At 42.0% G+C, this 22,225-nt stretch overlaps 1 protein-coding gene across 4 annotated transcripts in view; it reads right to left on the reverse strand.

The window, feature by feature from the left end:
- zcchc2 (zinc finger, CCHC domain containing 2) overlaps window positions 1–22,225 on the reverse strand; it is a 38,737-nt gene that overhangs the window by 12,574 nt on the left and 3,938 nt on the right. Inside the window, exons 2-9 of one of the 4 annotated variants that reach the window (XM_033638681.2) lie at window positions 20,345–20,465; window positions 19,807–19,877; window positions 12,302–12,373; window positions 9,861–9,961; window positions 5,759–5,862; window positions 3,297–3,359; window positions 637–697; window positions 301–421 (exon numbers count right to left, since the gene is read on the reverse strand). In XM_033638681.2, coding sequence (XP_033494572.1) covers window positions 301–421; window positions 637–697; window positions 3,297–3,359; window positions 5,759–5,862; window positions 9,861–9,961; window positions 12,302–12,373; window positions 19,807–19,877; window positions 20,345–20,465 — 714 coding nt within the window. Of the gene's footprint in view, window positions 1–300; window positions 425–636; window positions 698–3,296; window positions 3,360–5,758; window positions 5,863–9,860; window positions 9,962–12,301; window positions 12,374–19,806; window positions 19,878–20,344; window positions 20,466–22,225 lie in introns of all 4 variants that reach the window. The other 3 variants (XM_033638680.2, XM_078162808.1, XM_033638683.2) reach the window with 3 other exon arrangements.

The following is a 22,225-nucleotide window of genomic DNA, read 5'->3' on the forward strand; positions in this document are numbered from 1 at the left end:
TCACATCTTCTAAGCAGAAGAGAGAAGATAATGTTATCTCTGAGCCATACGATGTAAAGTTTCTCCTCCACGTCCGCAGCTGTCTGTTCCAAAGAGTAGCGTGAAAGTCAAGCGGCACACTGACCAGCAAAAGAAAATGCTCGACTTAAAGTAATTTGAGTCCACTGAGGGGCCTCCAAAATCTACGACTTTCAAGAGGCCACATGTTTCGACACCCCTGATGTAGGCAATGCCTTAAAGCAGCAGTAGAAGGATATCTGGCCTTCTTCAGCATCCTGTTTCCCGGCTCTCTGCCCTCACCTGTTCAGCCTCCTGGCTGCTCCTCAGTGTACAGCTCTTCCTCCTCTCTGCTGGACCGTTGAGCTCTGCAGCATGGCCCCCTCTCCGACTGTCCCCCTGGGAGCCCTTGGCACTAGAGAGACTGCTGGAGAGGAGTGGAGGAATGTAAGACAATGCAGTCTCAGCACGTTTCACTGCTGTTACTGAAACAATTTTGCTCACTCTCAAACAATGTAATCAATATTTATTCATACTTTCATTTTAAGTAAGCATCCTCGCCTGGATTCTTACTAATCAGCTGTTGTTTTCTATAGTAGAACTTAGAGGCACAAATCAGACGACAGACAGTCTACTTACCCTTGACATGGACTCTTGGTCCCGTGCTTTTTCTTGTGTCCCTGAGCATACGACTCTAAATCTGAGAGAACAGTTAACAAACATTATTACACCGAGTGTAAGATGTGACGTAAACGCTTTTAGATGAATTCTCACTGTAAGGAAGGAAACAAGACACAGACAAATTTGAAGATATAGAATAAATAAAAGAAATTTAAGGAAATATAATATTACTTATTGTAGTATCACAGAATGTCTACAGGTATCAGACACTTAAATTTAATGCTTTTAAGACCTTTTCAAATTAATTTCAACCAAATTTAGGACCAATTTTTTTTTTTAACAAATCATATTTTTCTTATCAAGCATTGCAGGTGAGCAGAACGGAAAATATAACATAGTATAAATGTGGTCCTGTGCAGAGGTAGGTTAAAAGAGTGTGTTGCCAACAGCAAAATGTGCTAATTGCCAACTAATTGATCTAAATTTGTTATATTTCTAATCTTCTGTCATGTTTAACTCACATGTTTCAAAGGCGTCTGCGTATTGTGAACATAACCGAGCACAATATGAATTAAAATTGTAATTTCTAAACATAACAAGCAATTTCATGTACAATATGTTATTTACACAAGCACTACAAGCAGTCAGAAGCAGGTGCAGATTCTGTTAGTACCTACCAGGCCGTAAAATTAACACCCACCAAGCGCCAATGGTGGGTAAAAACTAAAAAATGAGTTTGGTGTGTAAAACAAAAACACACCCGCCAGTGGCTGATGGAAAATTTTGAATTGCATGTGGGTTTTTTACGTGCTTCGACCATTTCTGCCAGCTTTGTCAGACTATTTTGTCCCTCGCTGCTTATTGTACGTGTGCCGGGAACGCATGACGTCAGCTACCGGAACTTGTTTCCCGGGTATTCTATGGTAACTTCTGAGCAAGATGTGGCGACACATTCTAAGCGTGAAGCCACAGCCAGAAAAGAGGAAAGACGAAGATGAACATGTTGGACTTGTACAGGAAGAACAGACAGTTAAACGGAGTACAAATGTCGCACGGCGTTTTATTAAAAAATGGAAACTAGGCGAGGCTGGCCAGCCGTGGTCAGGGCTGACCTACGACCCCCACACCAACACAATGAGCTGCAGCCTTTGTCGCAAGCATGCCAAAGAAACACAGAGAACAAGGGTGGATTTTCCTAAAGTTGGATTTTCCTACTACAAACGTAAGGTAACTATTTTTAGTCAAACAAGGCATGATTTTTTTATTTGGCTGGTGAAAAATATGTTTGGCCGATAACTTTTGGAGGTCACCAGTGGGGATGGCCAAATGAAGCCTCAGGAAGCATTTTCTTTATTTTATGAGCCCACTAGATGGTGCTTTTTGTTCAACGAAAGGTTGAAAGCACACTGAATTGCCATTCTTTTGGCCTCTCTCTTTAAACCATGAGTGCCATCTATTGGGCTCAGAAAATAAAGAAAATGCTTCCTGAGGCTTCATTTGGCCATCACTAGTCACTGGCTAATGGCAGATGAGGTGAAAAGTTAATTTTACGCCCTGGTACCTATGAAAAGATCGAAGCAACTAACATGATGATGAATGCCGAAAATGCACATACATTTCCTTCTGCAAACAGTTCACACACAAATTTGTTTTGCTCACGTTTCATGAATAAGACTCAATGTGTTTATGTGTTAAATATAATATGAATTATCCATAAAATACATCACTGAGGTGTCTTCACTTTACTCAGTGATAGAAGAGGTTGGGAATCACTGACAACAATCTGATCAGTATGGTATCAATTTATTGTTAGAGCTACTGCCAGAGCACATGTTCACTAAAAGTGGCATCTACAACTTACAGCCAGACACTTGGAAAGAGTGTCACATATATAGTAAAAATTTGGTGTTAATGTGAGGCCTATTAATCACTTTGAATGAGGTGATGCTTAAAGTTTCCCCCTGCTTTCAGTCTTTCAGTTCATTATTGTTTCAGGCCTCTGACTTCTCTCTGTTCCCTCTGACTCTGCACTATGACTTTCTTTGGGACCATTAAGAAACTATTAATGACAATAACGTCCATACATCAAAAGCTACTGATGGTTTTCATTTTTAGCCTTCCTTCTTTGACTCTGCTTCGTCCTGTTACGTGCAGATAAAAGAAATAAGTGTGATTCTTCTCTGCACAACTTCTTCAAGGTTAAACAGACGTGCTTGTTTAATACAGATTAACATTAATCTAACACACACAACATCTTCTAGCATTAATAACCCTGATGCTAGTATGAGGCAGGCCAGGGCTGTGGTTACTGCTGCTCCAGCTGAACTCGGTCAAGCACGTGATCGGGCAAATATAGCTGTGAAATATGAGGATTTGAAACAGACTCAGCCTTTCCAAACAACCTCCAAAAATAAACGCCAGTTAGCTTTTCATGTTTACTATGTAGCTGCAGCTACGACTGCAGCCCTGGTGAGTGGGCTGTTCCTTTGCTTTGTCCGTACGCACAATCGGGCCTCATTCACTGATTATACACGCTCTTGTGCATTTCTTTTGTCTGCTGCCTTTGCTGCTCTCTCCCTGCCACTTCCACTCTCCACGGTGGATCACAACCGTCAGAGAAAAACATCACTGTGGGAAATGAGTGGAATAATTGGATAAAATAATTAAGTTGTTCTCACCTTCCTCCTGACTGGAGGCATCAGAGCAGTCTCCTTGGTAGGCCTTACCCAGCTGGCAGTTGCCTATGAAGAGAAGGATAACTTTGTTTCTGACAGCAGTGATCACATTTTGGACACGGCTTGGGGACTTGTGTTGCTGTAGATTTATGACAGCGCAGGTTTTCCCAGCAGCCACCGTTGTTGGTTTACTGCTTCATTCTTTTAGGACACCTACAGATGCGCTTTGAGTCGTGACATCCAGTTTGTGTGTGTGTGTGGATGGAGAGTGTACAATGATACAACATGTTCTTCCTTTGTCTTAAATCTGATAAATAATCTATCCTGCATGCTGGAAGTCAAGATAACTACGTAAATGTTTATTTGATGATTAAATAAACACAGTATAGGTGTTGTTGTTTTAAAACAGTATGAGGACAGACAACCATTCACACTCACATTCACACCTACGGACAATTTAGAGTCACCAATGAACCTGCATGTCTTTGGACTGTGGGAGGAAGCTGGAGCACCTGGAGGAAACCCACGCTGACACAGGGAGAACATGCTAACCCCGACCTTGGATACGAACCAGGAATGCTAATGACAAAGCTAACCACTGCACCAGCGTGCCGCCACTAACAACAGTGCCTTTGTTTAATATGTTAAATGAACAGTATACTAAACTGAAAATTAAAGTGAATCTCAAAGAAATGCAGTGATTTGCTTTAGAGGAAGAGAACAGTGAGCACACTCTGAAGCAGGAGAGCATAGTATTCTTGTGAGGAGGTCAGATCGGTGAGACAGCTTTAATTTGCTTCTGTAGACTTTAAAGGCACCGAGTCAAGAGAAGAGAACTACTGAACAAACATAAAAAAGGAGCGCATGTTTTAAAGGAAATAAACATTCTTTGTGATTGCAACTTCATGGACATTCACTCGTGCTTTGGCTACACTGAAGACATAACGAATGTGGAATGTTTGCAGAGCGGATGTATTTTTTACTGGCTATGCCTGCTGGGCACATACAGCGTAGGGTTGTGTGTGTTAATAGTGTTAGCATGTTATATTTGTTTGGAAAATGTGTTTAGTATAAGACAGTTGTTTTGTCAGTGAACACTGTGAGCTGTAATGGAGCTGAATTTTGTAACGTTACCTTTGTTAAACATTGCTGTTGTCCCTGGCTTCATATGAGTAGGGGAAAAAGTCTGCTAGCCACTAGGCTAATTTATAGAATGTAAAATGCCATAGGCTTGTGCTAATAACGTTAGCATGTTGTATTTGTGGGGAAAATGTGTCCAGATAAAGACAAGTGTTTGTGTGTGAATGCTGCGAGTTATAGTGAAGCTGATTTGTGTACTTGCATTTGAAACTGTCTCTATTAAAGGATAACTTTGGTATTTTTCAACCTGGGCCCTATTTCCCCATGTGTATGTGTGCGTATGATTCATGGGTACAACTCGTTCTAAAATTGGTTCAGTATTGAGGGAGGCGGATGCAGCTGGGAGCTGCGAAACGAGCTAAAACGGTAACGGGGGCAAATGCGTCCCGTATAAGTTTGCGCATTAAAAGTGCTTTTTTTCGCCACTGACCGGTTCAGATCACCAGTGCTATCTCTGTAAATAGCATACTAAGCGTTCCCTGACCCTTCACTTGCTCTGGGCTGTGACATCATCTCACGAGAGCTTTGCTTGTTGCCGGAAGAAAACAGAGGAGCCATGCTGAGCGCCGCTCCAAGTGGCGCTGATTGTCCCGGAGTACAGTTGAGAGTTTTACTGCATCAATTGAAAACAATGGTTCGTGTTTGTGCTTATCCAAATTGCAAGAACAGGATGTCGCGCAACACCCCGTACAGCTTTCATAGGCTGCCTTTGTCGGACGGCGAGATGCTGAAGTTGTGTCTGCGTCTGCAGTGCTCACTTCTCCCAAGATGACTACTGCCAGCCGAAGAAGACATCCAATCCCGAAACACCTCTTCCTAAAGAAAACGGCTGTCCCACGAGTAGAGAGAGCTACAGACACAGTGGAGCAAAGCTCTCGTGAGATGACGTCACACACAGCCCAGAAGTAAGGGAAACACTTAGTATGCTATTTACAGAGATAGCACTGGCGATCTGAACCAGTCAGTGGCGAAAAAAAGCACTTTTAAAGCGCAAACTTATACGGGACGCATTTGCCCCCGTTACCGTTTTAGCTCATTTCGCAGCTCCCACCATGCTTGCACCAATTTTAGAACGAGTTGTACCTATAAATCATACGCACACATACACATGGGGAAATAGGGCCCAGGTTGAAAAATACCGAAGTTATCCTTTAAGCCATGTTTATATGTTCACAAAAACCTACACCGCCCACTAGTGTTCAGGAGGTGTAACCGCAGAGTGACACTGACACACCACTGCACAAGCACAAATGCTCACAAAGGCGTAGGCCGCGTGCGTAAGGTCTGCCGCACAAGTATAAATCCCCCTGTAGTCTGATACTCACATCTGCAGCATGTAGGTTTTGTAGAGTAACTGGAGTCACAATTGAAGAAGCTGCAGACCTTCCTGGTCTGTCTGAAGACAGGAGGAGCAGACAGGAACCTTTCCCTAAAGGCAGGCAGAGGAAAGTCTGGCTGAGAATTATTACATAACACAGCAAAATAACTACAATGCATTAAGGACAGGCAGCTGAGCAAAACTTAAAACATATTCACATTCAAGTAACACTCAGTAACAATATCGTCTAGACACTTTTTTCTTTCATTTTCTCAACATATTTATGTCCCGTTTGTGTTCCATGTTACTTCCATACAAGTCCTCAATGCAAGGTTTGACTGGAGTTTGCATATCTAATACAAATGAGAGTACTTCTTTTACATGTATTTGTTTTTGTGTCTATAAGGAAGAAGGAATCATGTGAAAATGACTTCATAATAAGCCACAGTTTCGTAGTTAAAAAACGTCCACTGATCAATGGACGCATACATGTTTTTTCATATCAACATATCTGTCTTTAAAGTGCAATAAAAACAAGCTTGCAACCATCTGTAAAAGTCTCTTTCAACAACAACATACTGTGGTTAAAATAATAAAGCAAAAAGCTGGAGTCCCATGAAAGGAGAGAGGAGCACAAGCATGCAGTAAGAGCATGGGCTGGGCTACTGATGAAAAGCTGGAGTTCAGGCAGATGAGTTTCACTTTCCTCAGTCTCACTTCACACGAAATGAAACTTATGGACATCATGCTGTGTCAGAGTGTGTGAGTGTGTGCGTGAGAGATTGTCAGTCTTGAACAATAACAATAAGGTCCCTTTTCTAGCATGTCTGACATAGCGTGTTATCGACAAATCTGTAAACATATCTGAGGGAGATAATCATGTAATGTTAGTGAAGCTGCACTTTACAGTGCAGAGGTCTCCCCAGGGGGGACGCGGAGGAAGAAACATTAGGCAAAAGACACTACATGTGGAGAAAGGGGCATGCTGTTGTTTTGAACACAACAGGAAGTGAGTAATTATAGTTTGGCCAGCTGTTTTGGCCTGCTCACTGACACATTTCAGCAGCAGTGGTACGTTAAAATCCTCGGAGCCTGATAGCCCCAATTTGTGTCAAAGAGTCCCAATCCTTCACAGAGTCAGGACTCAGTCCACACTGTCAGACATTGAAAACTCGTCCTCTAGATTAACAATCATTTCTGGTTCTGATCTGGTGCTTTCTTGGCATGCTGCTACTCATAAACTTGCCACCAATGCAGTCTATCAGGTTGAACAATACTAACAGGCTGCAGATCTTCAGTCACAACAGTTTTGTGACAACCAACTGCTCTTTCACATCAAACACACAGTAACTGTAGTTGTTATTTATTTATTACAGACAGGAAATGACCCTGAAAAACAAAGGGGTAAAAGGACGCAGACGTTGACCTCTTGTTCTCAGAGAACTCAGAATAACAGAATGAAATGACGGCAGTCAGGACTGTGGTTCATGCTCAGTCAGTGTTTTCATGTGCTCCTACATGGTGAGTGCCAGAGAACACCAGGCAACATCACAGAGTCCAGACAAGCCCTTTATGTTTCACTGGTGGAAATTAATTTATTTTAACTCTATCTATCCATGAATGTATTAAACAGAGCAGGATGACTGGCCACTGAACCTCAATCAAGGAAATCAATGGATGAATGCATTATGGAAAACTTGTTTATCTTAAGCTCTGTCTATGTATCCAGACATTTTTCCCCTACGTGTAATTTTTTTTGTCCACACGACCTTGTTTTACAAAATATCTCTGTCTACCCAAACACACTAAACCGACTCCAAACGCTCATGTGTGCAGTGTTCACACAGATAGTGGCATTGCTGTGGCGCTGCTTCAGAGCTGCCTGCTGCTCTGACTACTGACATCTACAACTGAAAGCTGATAGTCCACATATTTATGAAGCCGTGCAGCCACCGATGACACACGGTCTTGCCTCGTGTTAACAAATGAAGGGATTCTGTCAACAGAAACGCTGTCAGGGGACCTTTATTTTGAAATGGAAACAGGAAGCGTTGAGTCAAAAATAATACATGAAAACACACATCATGTAGAAAAAAATAGGCGAGCCGTGAGACACCTTTTCTCTAGATGTTCCGTACCTGTGGCCCGGGCGTTAGCTGTCTATCTGTGTACAAGCTAGGGGTGGGCGATATATATCGTTAACGATAATATCATCATTGTTGTTTTAACGATGTGCAAATTTACATTGAGTATGCAAATGACTTCACAAAAACAACTGAAAACACACATTGAAACCCCACACATTCACTGAACAAGAGTTACATAACTTGCGTGCAGCAGCACGCCGCAGTACGCCTAGGTGGTCACATGATCTCTCATTGGCACCTTCCTGGCAGGTTAGCCTGCTGCTAGACAAACATTAGCGAGACACCATGGCAACACCGCCCACGGTGGGTCAACTGTAGTGATAGGTCCCAGCCTGTCAGGTGGGAACTAAGGTAATGCTGTATTGTGTTGCAGGGGAACAATTAAAGGGTTGCTCAAGTACCTGAAGCCTGCGTGGTTCATGAGTGGTTTGCGTTTATACCAATGAGTAACTGAACATGGTGTCAGAAGTAAAGCGACTAGTAAAGTGTCAGTCGGGAACATTTGCAGTACCAGAAGACCATCTACGGAGCTACCTAGCCTAGCCACAGTTAGCTGAACGAAGCGGCAACATGGCACAGTTTCAAGTCTCCCTGCCACAAAAGTTCACCTTGAAGGCTGAAGACTGACCTAAATGGATTAAACGCTTCGATAGATTCCGCACTGCTTCTGGATTGGAGACGCAAGCAGAAGAGAATCGCAGCAATGTGATCTTTGAGAGAGCAAAGTTTAATCAGCGGCATCAAGAAACGGGTGAGATGGCCGACAGTTTCATTACGGCGCTGCACTGCCTGGCGGAGCACTGTGGTTACGGGGCTCTACATGATGAGATGGTGAGGGACAGACTTGTGGTGAGTCTGCGGGACAAACGCCTATGTGAACAGTTGCAAATGGACCTGGAATTGACGCTACAAAAGGGTGTCACCAGAGTCAAACAGAGCGAGCAGGTAAAAAAGCAGCAAGAAATGTTGAGAAACTTGAGAAACAATTAATGAGCTATAACTCCGGCTGTTAAAAACACATATTTAAAAGAATATCGTCTAATAATTGTTATCATCAAAATCCCCCAAAATATCGAGATATTATTTTTGTCACACACCCCTAGTACAAGCTAATATTACCTTTTTCAAAATACCTGCTTGAGATCTCATCATCGCTGATTCCCGTTTAATTTAAGTACGAAGAAGCTCACTTAAACATGCGAGTTATGCTCCTTCCACTCCTCATCAGCACCAATCCCACTCTGGAAGGTGTCCCACCATCTGCTGGTTCAACCGGTTCTGATCCAAAACCATAATTTCTAATGGACTTTAAACCCCAGATGTTGAGGTGGAGCAAAAACACTGGGTGCAGCTGACGGATCTGTTCCTCCATTAAGTGGTGAGTTAATGTAAAGTTGTCATTAGACCAAAATAGCAAACAAAACAATTGGCAAACCAGTAGTCCGCCATTGTTAATGTGGTTTCCAGTGTTTGCTCATTGCACAAAGCATCAATAGGCAGGCGAGATTTGAGAAGATTACATCATCGCTATCCAAACCTTTTACAAGTCCACATGGAAAAACAGTAAACAGAGTTTTGATAAATCTTCACCTTAGAAGGTGCTTTAAAAAAATCCATATTTTAGTGAATTAAAACTCAGTTTGCGTGTGGACAAGAGGTGCAAATGCAGAGGAAAATATCCATTTACAAAAGTATCTGGATACATATAGACAGGGCCTTCATCAGCAGGTTAAAAAGCATGATAATACAGTTCTTTTTTTGTTTATCAAAATAAATCATATTCACGATTTAATATAAATAACCCTCAATTTTTTTTTAATTTTGAGAACACTCTTTAAATAGTAAAGCCAGATATATCACAATATAGATTAAAACTAATCAATAGTGGAAACTGTGGTGTCAGTCTTGCAATAACCCTAACTCCAACACATTAGGTGTATATCTGGGTTAAATGTAGAGTACCTGAGGTTCTTCTCCACCTCCCTGCTCTCGTTCCGGTCCCCCTGGTTCAGAAGCCTCAGGATGCTCTTCTCAAAGGACTCAGTGCACTGATCCTTAGGAAGCTGCGGGGAAAACAAGAGGGAGAGTAAACAACAGGAAGTATACATTGTTTGCACAAATAAATAACTCATTATCCGTCTCAACAACAACAGAGGTAAGCTAGGAGTGAAGCAACTTTCATGTAAATGTGTCAAATCTGGTGTCAAATGTAATTCAGCTTCAGTGTTGTTGAATGACGCTTTAGCAAAAGAATCTGTCGGCATGTCTAACCTTATTGTTTGAAACAGGTTTTTCTGCTTGGACCAATCACTTCATTATCAGAGTTAGCACTTGGAATTTTGCAAAATCTTGTCTACACTGTACCTAAAACTGCTGAAGGTGATGAATCAAGACAAATATATTCACCCTTGTGTGGCTAGATTATTAACAGACAGACAGAATTAAGAAAAGACTGCACGAGGAAATTGTACAGTACTTTGATCACTGCACCACTGAGGGAGGAATGAAGCTAAGAAACCCATCTGTACCAGTAAAATCTTTGTGACCTTGTTCTCAACTGCCAAACCTTCTTTAATGTCTTGCCCCCTCTGTGTCTTCTCAACAATCATTCCACTCTATAACAGAGAGAAGCAACAAAACAGACAAACTGTCTCTCTGGATCATTTGGTCTTAATAAGGCAATAGAGTAGCTAAATGGGCCTTTTTTACCGTATTCACAGGTGTTACTAATTGCAATTACAATGGCTTTGTTCTATTCAAGAGTCCCAGTAAGCCATGACAGTGTGACAGCATTAACATTACCAAGACAATACAACTGAATCAGCTACATGGAATTAAGCCACAACTCATTGTATCATTTACAGTTGTGATTTTCCTACTGTGACGTGTCAAAATGTACTCTATGGAAAAGTCTTTTTCATGTGCTTGTGTCTGCTGTAAAAAAAAAAGTTTCTCACTAAGACCAAATAACACAGAGAGAGAAACATGAAGACATATTCTAAGTGAGAAATTGCCCCTGATTCTTTGCATCTGTCTGTTATAGCAGGGAATGACTGTCGAGAGGACACAGAGGGTGGCCCGATGGGAGTGTGCAAGAAACTTTAAAGGGAAGCTAAAGGGATAGTGCACCCAAAAATGAAAATTCAGCCATTATCTACTCACCCATATGCCGAGGGAGGCTCAGGTGAAGTTTTAGAGTCCTCACATCACTTGCAGAGATCCAAGGGGAGAGGAGGTAGCAACACAACTCCACCTAATGGAGGCTGACGGCGCCCCAGATTCAAACGTCCAAAAACACATAATTGAAAGCACAAAATATCTCCATACTGCTCGTCTGTAGTGATCCAAGTGTCCTGAAGCCCCAACATAAAAAGTTGTTTGGAAAAACGTCATTTGAACTCTGTTTTTAGCCTCACTGTAGCCTGTAGCTCTGACTGCTTCTGTGTACATCAAGCTCACGTGTGCGCGCCAGACCAGCGAAAGCATGTGAACACACATGAAGGCGGTGCCCACGTCTCACGGTATCGTGCAAGCGCACACGTGAGCACTGTCTACATTAAGGCAGTTAGAGCTACAGGCTACAATGAGGCTAAAACAGAGTTCAAATGGCGTTTTTCCAAACAACTTTTTATGTCGGGGCTTCAGGACACTTGGATCACTACGGACGAGCAGTATGGAGATATTTTGTGGTTTCAATTATGTGTTTTTGGACGTTTTAATCTGGGGCGCCGTCAGCCTCCATTAGGTGGAGTTGTGCTGCTACCTCCTCTCCCCTTGGATCTCCGCAAGGGATGTGAGGACTCTAAAACCTCACCTGAGCCTCCCTCGGCATATGGGTGAGTAGATAATGGCTGAATTTTCACTTTTGGGTGCGCTATCCCTTTAAAATCAAAAATGTGTATTTTTTCCTTTTACCTATAGTGCTGTTTATCAATCTAGATTGTTTTGGTGTGAGTTACTGAGTGTTGGAGATATCGGCTGCAGAGATGCCTTCTGTCCAGTATAATGGAACTAGATGTCACTCAGCTTGTGGTGCTCAAAGCGCCAATAACATATATCTGAAAACCACAACAGAAATGTCTCTTTCCAGAAATCATGACCCAGTTCCTCCTTGTTGAGGGAAGTTTCATGTAGGAACTATTTTCTGTCTATCGAACTCCACTGCTGACAACAAGGTCTGTGGATTATCTTGAGTAATGGGGTCATGATTTGAGCAAAGAGACATTCCTGTGGAGTTTTTCAAATATATCTTTCGGCACTTTGAGCACCACAAGTCGAGTGACATCTAGTTCCATTATACTGGAGAGAAGGCAGCAACTCACACCAAAACAATCTTGACAGATAAATACTACTACATGTAAGAGGACGAATATGTAGTTTTGATTGAGAACAGAAGTAGTTACCTTAAGAAGAAAATTCTCCAGTTCCAGATGGGTTTTGGTCACACAACTTGAGGAGGAGTCTGACCACTTCACCTGAAACACAGCAGAGGACATGCTCCATCACTACGCTGACTACAGGGAGAAATCTGACAACAGCAACGCCAAAAAGGAAATGGTGCTTTGCTAGCAGTTCATGGTACAATGTCACCCAAGAAAGTAAAATCACATACCCAAACAATTACATCATACTGATTGACTGTAGACAAGGGAAGCACTTCCTGTATGACATCATGCACTAATCCTTCAGTTTATTCTGCTTGCTGCTTCGCTATTGTCTTGTCTTGGCAAGACCCGCCCTACTCTGCCTCTGATTGGCTACACTGCACTCATGTGTCCTGACCATAGACTGTATATATTTAGTGAATTTGCAGTGGACACCAGAGAAACCAACACAAAGGGCTGAGAAAATAGCTGAGAGACAGAGGACAGTAGAGACGGAGACATACTGATGTCACGGGTTATCTGCAGGACATGTTCATGCTCTAATGTCCCCAAAAAAGACAAGTCTTCATTTAGGTCTGTTATTGTTATTGTTTATATTACTGTCTTTTATTTATTATGGTTTTACTGACTGAAAAATATATTTTGGAATTCTGTTTTTGAATTACGGACCGAGCCAGAGAGCCGACTGAAACAGGCCGAGAAAGAGAAATGCATGGAAGAGGAGAGAGAAACAGAGGGGGCAACAGGTCGACTGATGATGTCATGTTATTGGAGGACATGTTCAAATGTCGCAAAGTCTTCCAAAAAAAAAAAAAAAAAAAAACACACGAAAAAACTGAAGAAAGTTTTGATTGAAGTCTGTTATTTTATAATAAACAGTTAAACTGAACATATTTTGCTGCGTGTTTGTCTGACAGTTTCTCTGATCATCAAAATCTCTGAAGATAGCTTCAATGAAGTGAAACTTTATGTTGATGTAAAGTAACTATTAAGTAGCTTGCCCAACACTGCAGAAACATAAGACAACGAACACCCACACAACACGAAAATGACTCCACATTCATACAGTAACTCCGACAAAGCATACTAAGTGCTACGGAAAAAGAAATAAGTCAGAGCAGGCCGGCTCCACACCCTTGACGTCTAAACAAACATGGATGCCTTCTAATCACACTCTATAATCATGTAGATGTGGCATTAGCTACACCCATTGAGAGGCAACATGTGCTGTGGTTATGTAATGGTTGAGACTATAAAACTTGTACTTAACAGAAACGCTCATACTTATTAACCAATTTCTATTTTGGTCTTAAAACAAAACACACACGACTACACAGCATCTTATTCAATGCTGTATCACAAAAATACCATCACAATGACTCAGTATGTGAGAACTATCTGTGGGGATGCATCACACCAGATGAATTTATAAAGACTATCACAAGTGAGATGATGCAGGCTGTATTTATAGCAAAGCTATGCTTAGTTAGGCTTCAGTAAACACACTGTATCTGATGGGAACTGGTCTGGTTTTGCCCATTTTAATGTGGGTCAGGCATTTCAACTGACTTTAATGACCACCCGACCACAGCTGGTGCAAATTTGGTATTTGGAATTTGGTATAGTATGGTATTAAACCAAGACTACAGACCTAAGTCTGTACTGTGGGGCTCAATTATAAAGGAAACCATGATCACTGGTTTAAGATGGTCTGTTGGCAGACACTGGTGAATCAGTGTTCCCAGGAAAACTGTACATTACTAAGTAATTAGATGTAGACCGTAGAGGAAAATATCAATTTTCATTTGCAAGTGGGAAAATATGCGTAACACACGGACAAAGTGTAGCTTTTACAGCCAGTACGGTTACATGACGTTTGAAGAAATGGATTCCGACTAAAACCGGACTTTTAAAATACATGTAAAAATGTCTTACTGTAATGGTAATGTGGTAAATAAATGGCAATGTGTTCATTCCCTGTATGGCATAGGGAATAAAGGACTTCTTATATATGTTCTCACTGGCTCTAGGGACCCTAAATCGACACCCACACGGGAGCAGCTCAAGCTGTGAGTGTAATGGATGTGAGGCATCGGCAATTACATGCTTAGCCTTCCTACGTACAGTATTGTCAAATCTATTGCTGAGTTGTTTCTGTGACTTGCCAATCACCTTCCCAGCAAGGTTGACAATGTAGGAGAGCTTGGTTTTGCTCCTTGCACTCAGGTTGCCATACCATGCTGCTTCTGTATGCTATTTCAAGTATGTGCTAGCTAACACTGAAGCTCCTCAGCTTCCTGATGGGATTGGTAGTCGAATTACTCCTGCATGTAATTGGACCCAAACTAGCCAAGGCGCTCTGAGTATGCTCCACAGTTTACGCCCAGGGATTTGACCTGGAAGTCAAATAGCATCAAATGCGTAACAGAAGAAGAAGCCGGTAACAACATGGCGAAATCTACATCCAGAGCTGTGCATTTCTGGACAGACGAAATGAACAGAGTTATAACATTGTCCACCATGGTACCAGTTAGCTGCTAGCTAGTGATGGCCAAATGAAGCCTCATGAAGCATTTTCTTTATTTTCTGAGCCCACTAGATGGCGCTTTTTGTTCAACAAAGGGCTGAAAGCACACTGAACTGCCATTCTTTGAGACTCTCTCTTTAAATCATGAGCGCCATCAAGTGGGCTTAGAAAATAAAGAAAATGCTTCATGAGGCTTCATTTGGCCATCACTACTGCTAGCCATTCTCGGAACCCATCGGCAGTATTCGGCGTCTGACTTCCGGCAGACGGCAATACAGCCTCTGGGGGCAGACCCCCAATTTTTTGGCATTCCAGATTGATATGGGCGGAGGAGGTGAATTTCCGTTTCCGACTTCCGTTTATAAATATGCTGAACCATTGCGATGGATTCAGAGTTTGCTGTGACGCCAATTATGTTCCGCCTCGTTAGTTCACCATACTGACCGTTCAACCTGGCAACAACTGCAGCAGGCTCAAACTTGATTGGTCAATATCACGCAGACTACAAACAGCCTACAACCGGAAACCAGGGCTCTTCTGCTCTTCTCCCGGAGGCAAGATCTCCGGGGTTTGCCTACAGACTCTACATTCACTGAATGTAGAGTCTGTATATAGAGACTAGCTGCTAGCTAACCGTAGCTAACTTGTTTGTCAACTGTTTGGTCTGTGACATAACAGGAAATTGGAAAAGGTCCAATACTAACAAGCTGAAAGGGGGCATATCACCAATAATCAATCAATAAATCGACTCCCCTCCGGTGCTTGTATACTGGAACAAGGACAGTAGTCCAATTAAATGGTCTAGTCGAGCTGTAACTGTAGCTCGACTTAACTGTGCGTGTAAATGTACTGACTGTCTTACAGAAGTGTGAATGTTGAAGAACAGGAAACAGTCAGTGCCAGATTGGCCTGTTCCACTTAAATCAAGCTGGTGATCAGTACTGGTTCCAAAAAGCCTGACCTGAACATCCCTACAGCAGTGTGAGCCTTTTTCAAAACGGAGCAGCAGGAAACACAACACTTTGGAGCCATTCATGTACTTAATGGGAACAGAGAGACCACAAATAGCCATTTACTCCCTCCCAGTGGAACCAGTAGCCTCATTTGGCTGCAAGAATCTTTAATAAACAGCATTTATATCTATAGATCAAGTACACAGATTATACTACGTTCTGAAACGACACATGCTTGTTAAGCTAATGACTGTAGTATGAATACATGTGTTACTATGTGTGCGTGTGTATGTGTGTGTGTGCATCAGTGGTTTGTTCCAGTAAAAACAGATGGATAGTGAGAACGGCTCACTGTTGTGAGTGCTGTTGGCTTGGCTGTCGGAGCTCAGTCAAGCCAACAGGACCGTCTCTCCTCACCATCTGTCTTACTGATTTTTGCTTCCTGTAATTGAGCACTAAATACTCCTATTTGTTACTGTGAATCCGTGTTTGGAAATCAATCATTCTGAAAGAGACCAGCTCGTTAGCAGTGATGAGCTGCCTCACTATGAAACTGGCCCCTGGGATTAGTTTAGTGCGATGGACATTTACGGCAAAAATAAAAAAGAAAATTTGCCCCAACACAGACTCACAGTTGCGCCTTTAAAAATACAGACACATGCAGAACCAGCATTTTTTCTGCATGGTCAAGGAAAATTTGGCTGCCACAACATACAGAGCAGCAGCCCTGTTCAAATCCTGCTTGACCTTTCCAAAAGATGTCACCATGTTGGAGACAAAAAAACTTACTCCCAGGCTGGCTCTGGTGTAACCAGCACAATGCACCACAGGGAGAAAGTGATGCCAGAAAACAAGAGTAGCTGACACCTTTCAGAAAGCCACTTCATGACCAAACTAGCATATGATGGCTGTTAGCTGATGAATATGGATGATTTATGATGTATTTTGATCTAATAGTGATTCAACGAGGGGAAAGCATAACAACTAACCAATACCACCAATTTTATAAGGAGCAGGAGTCAGTATGGGACTGTCCATCTGTGTGTGCGTGTGTCTGTTATTACGAAGGGTCTTCATGTTTATAGTCGACCAGCGCAGGTCTGAATATGTTTAATTATGTGGTAATAAAGGCTGGGCGACATGATTGACGATACATGGCGATACATGATGTATACATCTCAGTATTTTTTGGGCTGCATGTTCATTTGTAAGTCAAAGCCACATTTCACATGTCACAAAACGTGATTAAAATAAAGTGCAAAGACAGGGATCTTTTCATTCCCTGTTTGAAAATATGCAGCTGCGCAAAATGTTAATGAAAAATGATATCAAATAAATAGCAGGGCTGTACGTTAATGTTTTGCACACAGCACTGGAGCTACAGAGGTTTAAAGGTTTGAGCACAGGACACTTAACTATAACATGGGTATGACAGGGTTCCCTGGGTTTTTTCGAGACCAAGGTGGCAAAGGCCTGTGGCGGGGGGCATCTTGACAGCTCTACTTTTAGATACGGTCCCCCCTCTATTAAATATGAAAGGAGGCCCCCACATGCTTGAGCTTTACACTGCTGACTTGTATCATCAGAACAGACATGTCCTGTGATTTTCAGCCTTTACAGCAGGCACATCCTGACAGCTGAGAATATTACTGTCAGGTATTGTCCCCCCTCTATTAAATATGAAAGGAGGCTGAGGTCTATTCTGATGATACAAGTCAGTGTTCCTCTTCTATAATACACATTCTACATCTCGGAGGCGACGTCTTTCCACATACGGGCTTCCCTCGCCTTTCGCAGAGCTCCGTGGGAAACAGTAGGAGAGACACAGTCCGAGGGGGAACAAGGATCTGACACAACACCAGAGGGAGAAGCAGGTCTGTGGAGGTGTGCGCCGGACGAAAAAACAAGGGCGTCGCACCGAATGCGTGCTGCTACAGCATGGCTTTGGGTTGTGAGCGCGCATGACGAGTGTCTACATTAAAAGTAATGGGTTTGTGCGTGCAAAAGACGCTACATCTGAACGCCCTGGATGCACACATACACACTTTAAGCAACGCGGCGGCCAAAATCACCCAGGTGGCCCTCCTTTGTCTTAAGGCCCGTTTCCACCGCAGGAACTTCGGGGTAATTTTATGGGGCCGGGGCCGTTGGTGCGTGTCTCCACCGCAGGAACCACCCCCGAAGGACAGAGTTCTGGAACTTTTACAGGGGCTAAACAAGTCCCTGCCTCGGAGTAGGTAGTGAGAGCGGCCCTGAAAAACTCCTGGCTGGGGCTTGGGGTTTACTTGGTGCTGATTGGATATACTCAAGGCGGGATGTGACGTCAACAGAAAGCAACAAAATAGCCAGCATTTTTAAAACTCAGCAGTCGAGGGTTAGCTCGTTCATAGCTTCCACCGCCATGTAACAAAGAGACACGCCAGAAACCCAGCAACCACCTCAGCCCCTTCCATGTTGATTATCGTCTTTCTTATGTCTGCTTTCTTCTTCTTACTTCTGCTTCTTCTTCTTTGTTGTTGTTCTTGTTTGTTTGTTTCTTTGCCGCGTCGCCCCGGTTAAAATGGCCGCACAACGATTACGTCACATCCAGAGCCCGGTAACTTTACAGGAACCTTCCTCCTACTCCATCGTACAGTGGAGACATGGCGGTTGAGAGGGCCGAGCGAGAGGACGTTCCTGTAAAGTTCCTGCCCCCCAAATAGTACCAGGAACTTCTTCAGTGGAAACGGGCCTTTAGATAGGTAGGGAAAACCTTGTATAAAAGTATCACGTAGGCCTAAATCCATTGTAGTTTAAGCAATAGAAAATCTTTGTGGGGGAGTTAAAAAGTTGCTTTCCATGGCCTTTTAAATTAATCTAGTGCTGGGAAATGATTAATTATTATTATTATTATGTTATTTAGGCTATTAATCTTATTCATGCACATAACATCAACAGAGATGCCGAGGGAGGGAAGGAGCGGGAGATACTTCGTTGGTGATGCGCCGTGATCCACCTCACACACCAACTAGCAAACAAATCAGGCAGCTCTGTCTCCCACACATGCAGCACAGCGCTGGATTACACGTGCTACTGCGGTCATTTCATTCACCTCACAGACTTCTTTAGCGTAGCACATACAACATATAGGTCGATGACACACTGTACACTAATTAACAGACAGATTAAACAGAGGAGCAGCTCTGCGTCTCTCTGAGTGTTGCTGGAGAACTTGTGAGTGTGTGAGGTGGTGTTGTGCGGAGAGAGTGAGAGAGGAGAGATTCACACTGGTATGGCTTTTCAGTCTAACAGCATATATAAACGATATAAACGGTGTTGTCTAAATTTATATCTTACTTGAAAATATATCGATATATCATACATAGTTGTTATGTCGCCCAGCCCGAGTGGAAATACAACTGTCTCTGTGTGTCCCCGTGCCAGGTTGCCATATTAAAAAGCCACTGATGTGAAAGTTTATTTTATTGGCTTATCACCCAGCTATTACTGTTACACTCCACCGTCAAGCAAGCTGTGTGTAGCATATTTCAAATGCAGAGAATTGGCCACCCTCCAAAAGCTGAGAGCACACATGCAGGAAAGTGCGTGGCAGCAGAGCGGAAAGGAAGTCAGTGTGTGTGTGTTTGACTTATGTGATGTCCCGCAGGTGCACTAAAAAAAACGCCAGACATAACAACACTAATCAAGATTGAGTGTTTACAGTCCTTCTGCATGGTGATAAGATCAGTGGGTGTAGTTTGGGAGAAAGCAGGGCTGAAACTAATGATTATTTCATTATTGATGAATCTGCAGCTTATTTTCCTGGTTGACAAATTCATTTTAAAATGTAAAAAATGGCTTCTTTTGTCCAACCAACAGTCCACAACCCAAAGACTCTTCATTTACTGTCATAAATGACAAAGAAAAGTGATGTCCCTTTAAGATTACATGCACAAACACAGTATTACGCTAAAAGAACACTTCCAGTTGTCATATTAACCTGAACCAGAGGTGTGTGTGTGTGTGTGTGTGTGTGTGTGTGTGTGTGCTGTGTTGTTACCGACCTCAAAGTTGTATTCCTTGTCTATTCTGGTCCGAGAGATGCCCCTGAGCACGATGCCCTCTATATGCACTGCTGCAACAACAGAGAGCAGGAATAAACAATTATGACTCAGTCGCTCCGACAAGTTCGGCAGAAGAAGAGTGATGCAGCCATTAGGACTGAGCAAATATCGACTTCACAAACACAACAAGCCTATACATTCATCTGAGTTATGACAGCACTTACTGGGAATCAGTTGGTACTTTCTATGTGTCCAGACAGTTTGAGAGTTATTAAAGAAAAACTGAAAACATGAGGGGGCTCTACTGTGTATGTCACAACATAAAGAAGCATAAAAGATTTCTAGCTATAATAATAAATGTTTCTGCTTTATGGAGGAAGCCTGTTCGTTTGGCAGCTATGCGTCCCCTTCACTGTGTTTATTCTAACACGGCTTTGACAGAGGAAATCAAACTGCTGGATAGTTTCTGTTGAGCTGCAGCTTATTAAAAAGTAATTAATTATCATGTACAATATGTGTATAATATGTTCCCATTCACCTTCTCTTTGTGTTGCCCAGCGGCTGGAGCGGCGGCTCTGACATGGAGGATGAGGGGCCGTACACTCCCCCAAACCCAGCGGCGGGGAAAGCAGGTAATCTGCCTTCTGACCCGTCAGCTCCTGGGGACCAAAAACACACTCAGTTAATTACTTATTACAATTTTTACCTTTAATTACAGCATGACTCCACTGTGTTTCACAGGTTTCATATTTAACTATAGTAAAACACACTGCAAAAATGCATCATCCTTCTATGTTTTGTAGAATCAAACCAGCAGTGACCATGATATCATGTTTAAGTTGAATTACTCGCTGTTTCAATAACAAAAGTATAATGCTACGTGCTAATGTTTGAGCACAGTGCAAAGTTGGATCATTCAGTACCTTCTGGTATATTCATCAGCTTTCCAAAACTATAATAGCATTTAGTTCTGGCATACACAGGAACCAGGATTAAATAACCCAAAGTAAACATATTAATCTCTAATGAATCACAATCTGCACAATAATATTCACACAAAGCCACTTTAGATGTTCAACAGCCCAGAGCAGTTAACAGCAAACGTAATATGTAAACAAAGGAACTAGAAAACACCCTTCCTGCAGAAATTGCGTGAATGCTGACAGCTAAAATTAATCTCCAAGCATCACTGAAATGCAGAAATGTGAAATGAACGCCCGAAAATATGTAGAAGTCAAAATACATTGTAGTGAAATGCTGCAAAACCTGAAGGTTGAAACATAAAACCGGCAGAGTTGGAAGCTGAATTGTATTACCTACAGAAGCTAAGAGCTGAAACTATAATGCTGTCAAAGGGAGACGTTAAAATCTATTAACTGAAAGGGGTGAAAGGAGAAAATGCTTTGTACTTCAAAAAGCAGAAAATGTATGAAAAATGTTGATACAAGCATCAATGTCTGAGCCTAACTTAATGACATCTGAATGGTTTCTGCAGCTGAAAGTTTGCACAAGTAATAGAAAATACAAAAAACGTAGTGTGACTGCTGAATCAGCATTTTTGGGCAAAACTGCCGAGCTACACCATCCACGTAAACAATCAAAAGGGATGAAAGAGGGATTCTGAAACACAAGGAAACACCAGGAACCAACCGTCCTCTCATTCACTGTCCCTCTCTCCCTCTGTCTTTTACCACGTTTGACAGCCCAACAGTCAGCAGATACAGCACAGCATCTAAAAATGGCATGTGTGATTTCATTAAGAGCAGTGCATCTTCACCAGGCCAGGCCCTGACTCACTATGATGTCAACCTCGTGGATTCATCTAAAACAGATACAGGCAGTGTTGAACCAAGCCGATGTGTATTTGAAGGTACTGTCATAAGTCTTCATTAAACGAAGGAGGGAAAAGTCTCTGATATTTTTTAGTTCATTTAACTAATTTTAATCATCACCTATTTTGCAATCAACTACTTAATTTCCAATCACTGCTCAATTGATTAAACCTTTGACACATGTAGCGACATTACTTTTCTTGTGCTGCTTTCAGACGACTTTCGGAGTATTCAATGCTATGAACCCCGAGCAAATTGGTGTAGTTTCATTCAAAAACATGAGAAAAAAGGGAATGAGAAACTTGGTGAGAAATGTTCCAAAAATTGCAAAAAAATTAATAGATTTAGAAAATTATTTTTAAAAAGCGAGGGGAAAAAAATACATTTAAAATTACTATATATTTAAAATTATTTTACAGAATTATTTTAATTTTAAAGTTTTTTTTCCAGGACATTTCCTTTTTTATTATTATTAATTTTTTCCTTTCTTTTTTCCACTAATTTTCATGTTTTTAATTTTCTCGTTTTAGTAATTTCTTGCTAATTATTTTTGGGTCATTTCTTCTTTCATTGCTCATTGCCGTCTT

The sequence above is a fragment of the Epinephelus lanceolatus genome, chromosome 20 (assembly GCF_041903045.1).
Source record: "Epinephelus lanceolatus isolate andai-2023 chromosome 20, ASM4190304v1, whole genome shotgun sequence".
NCBI lineage: Eukaryota > Metazoa > Chordata > Actinopteri > Perciformes > Serranidae > Epinephelus > Epinephelus lanceolatus.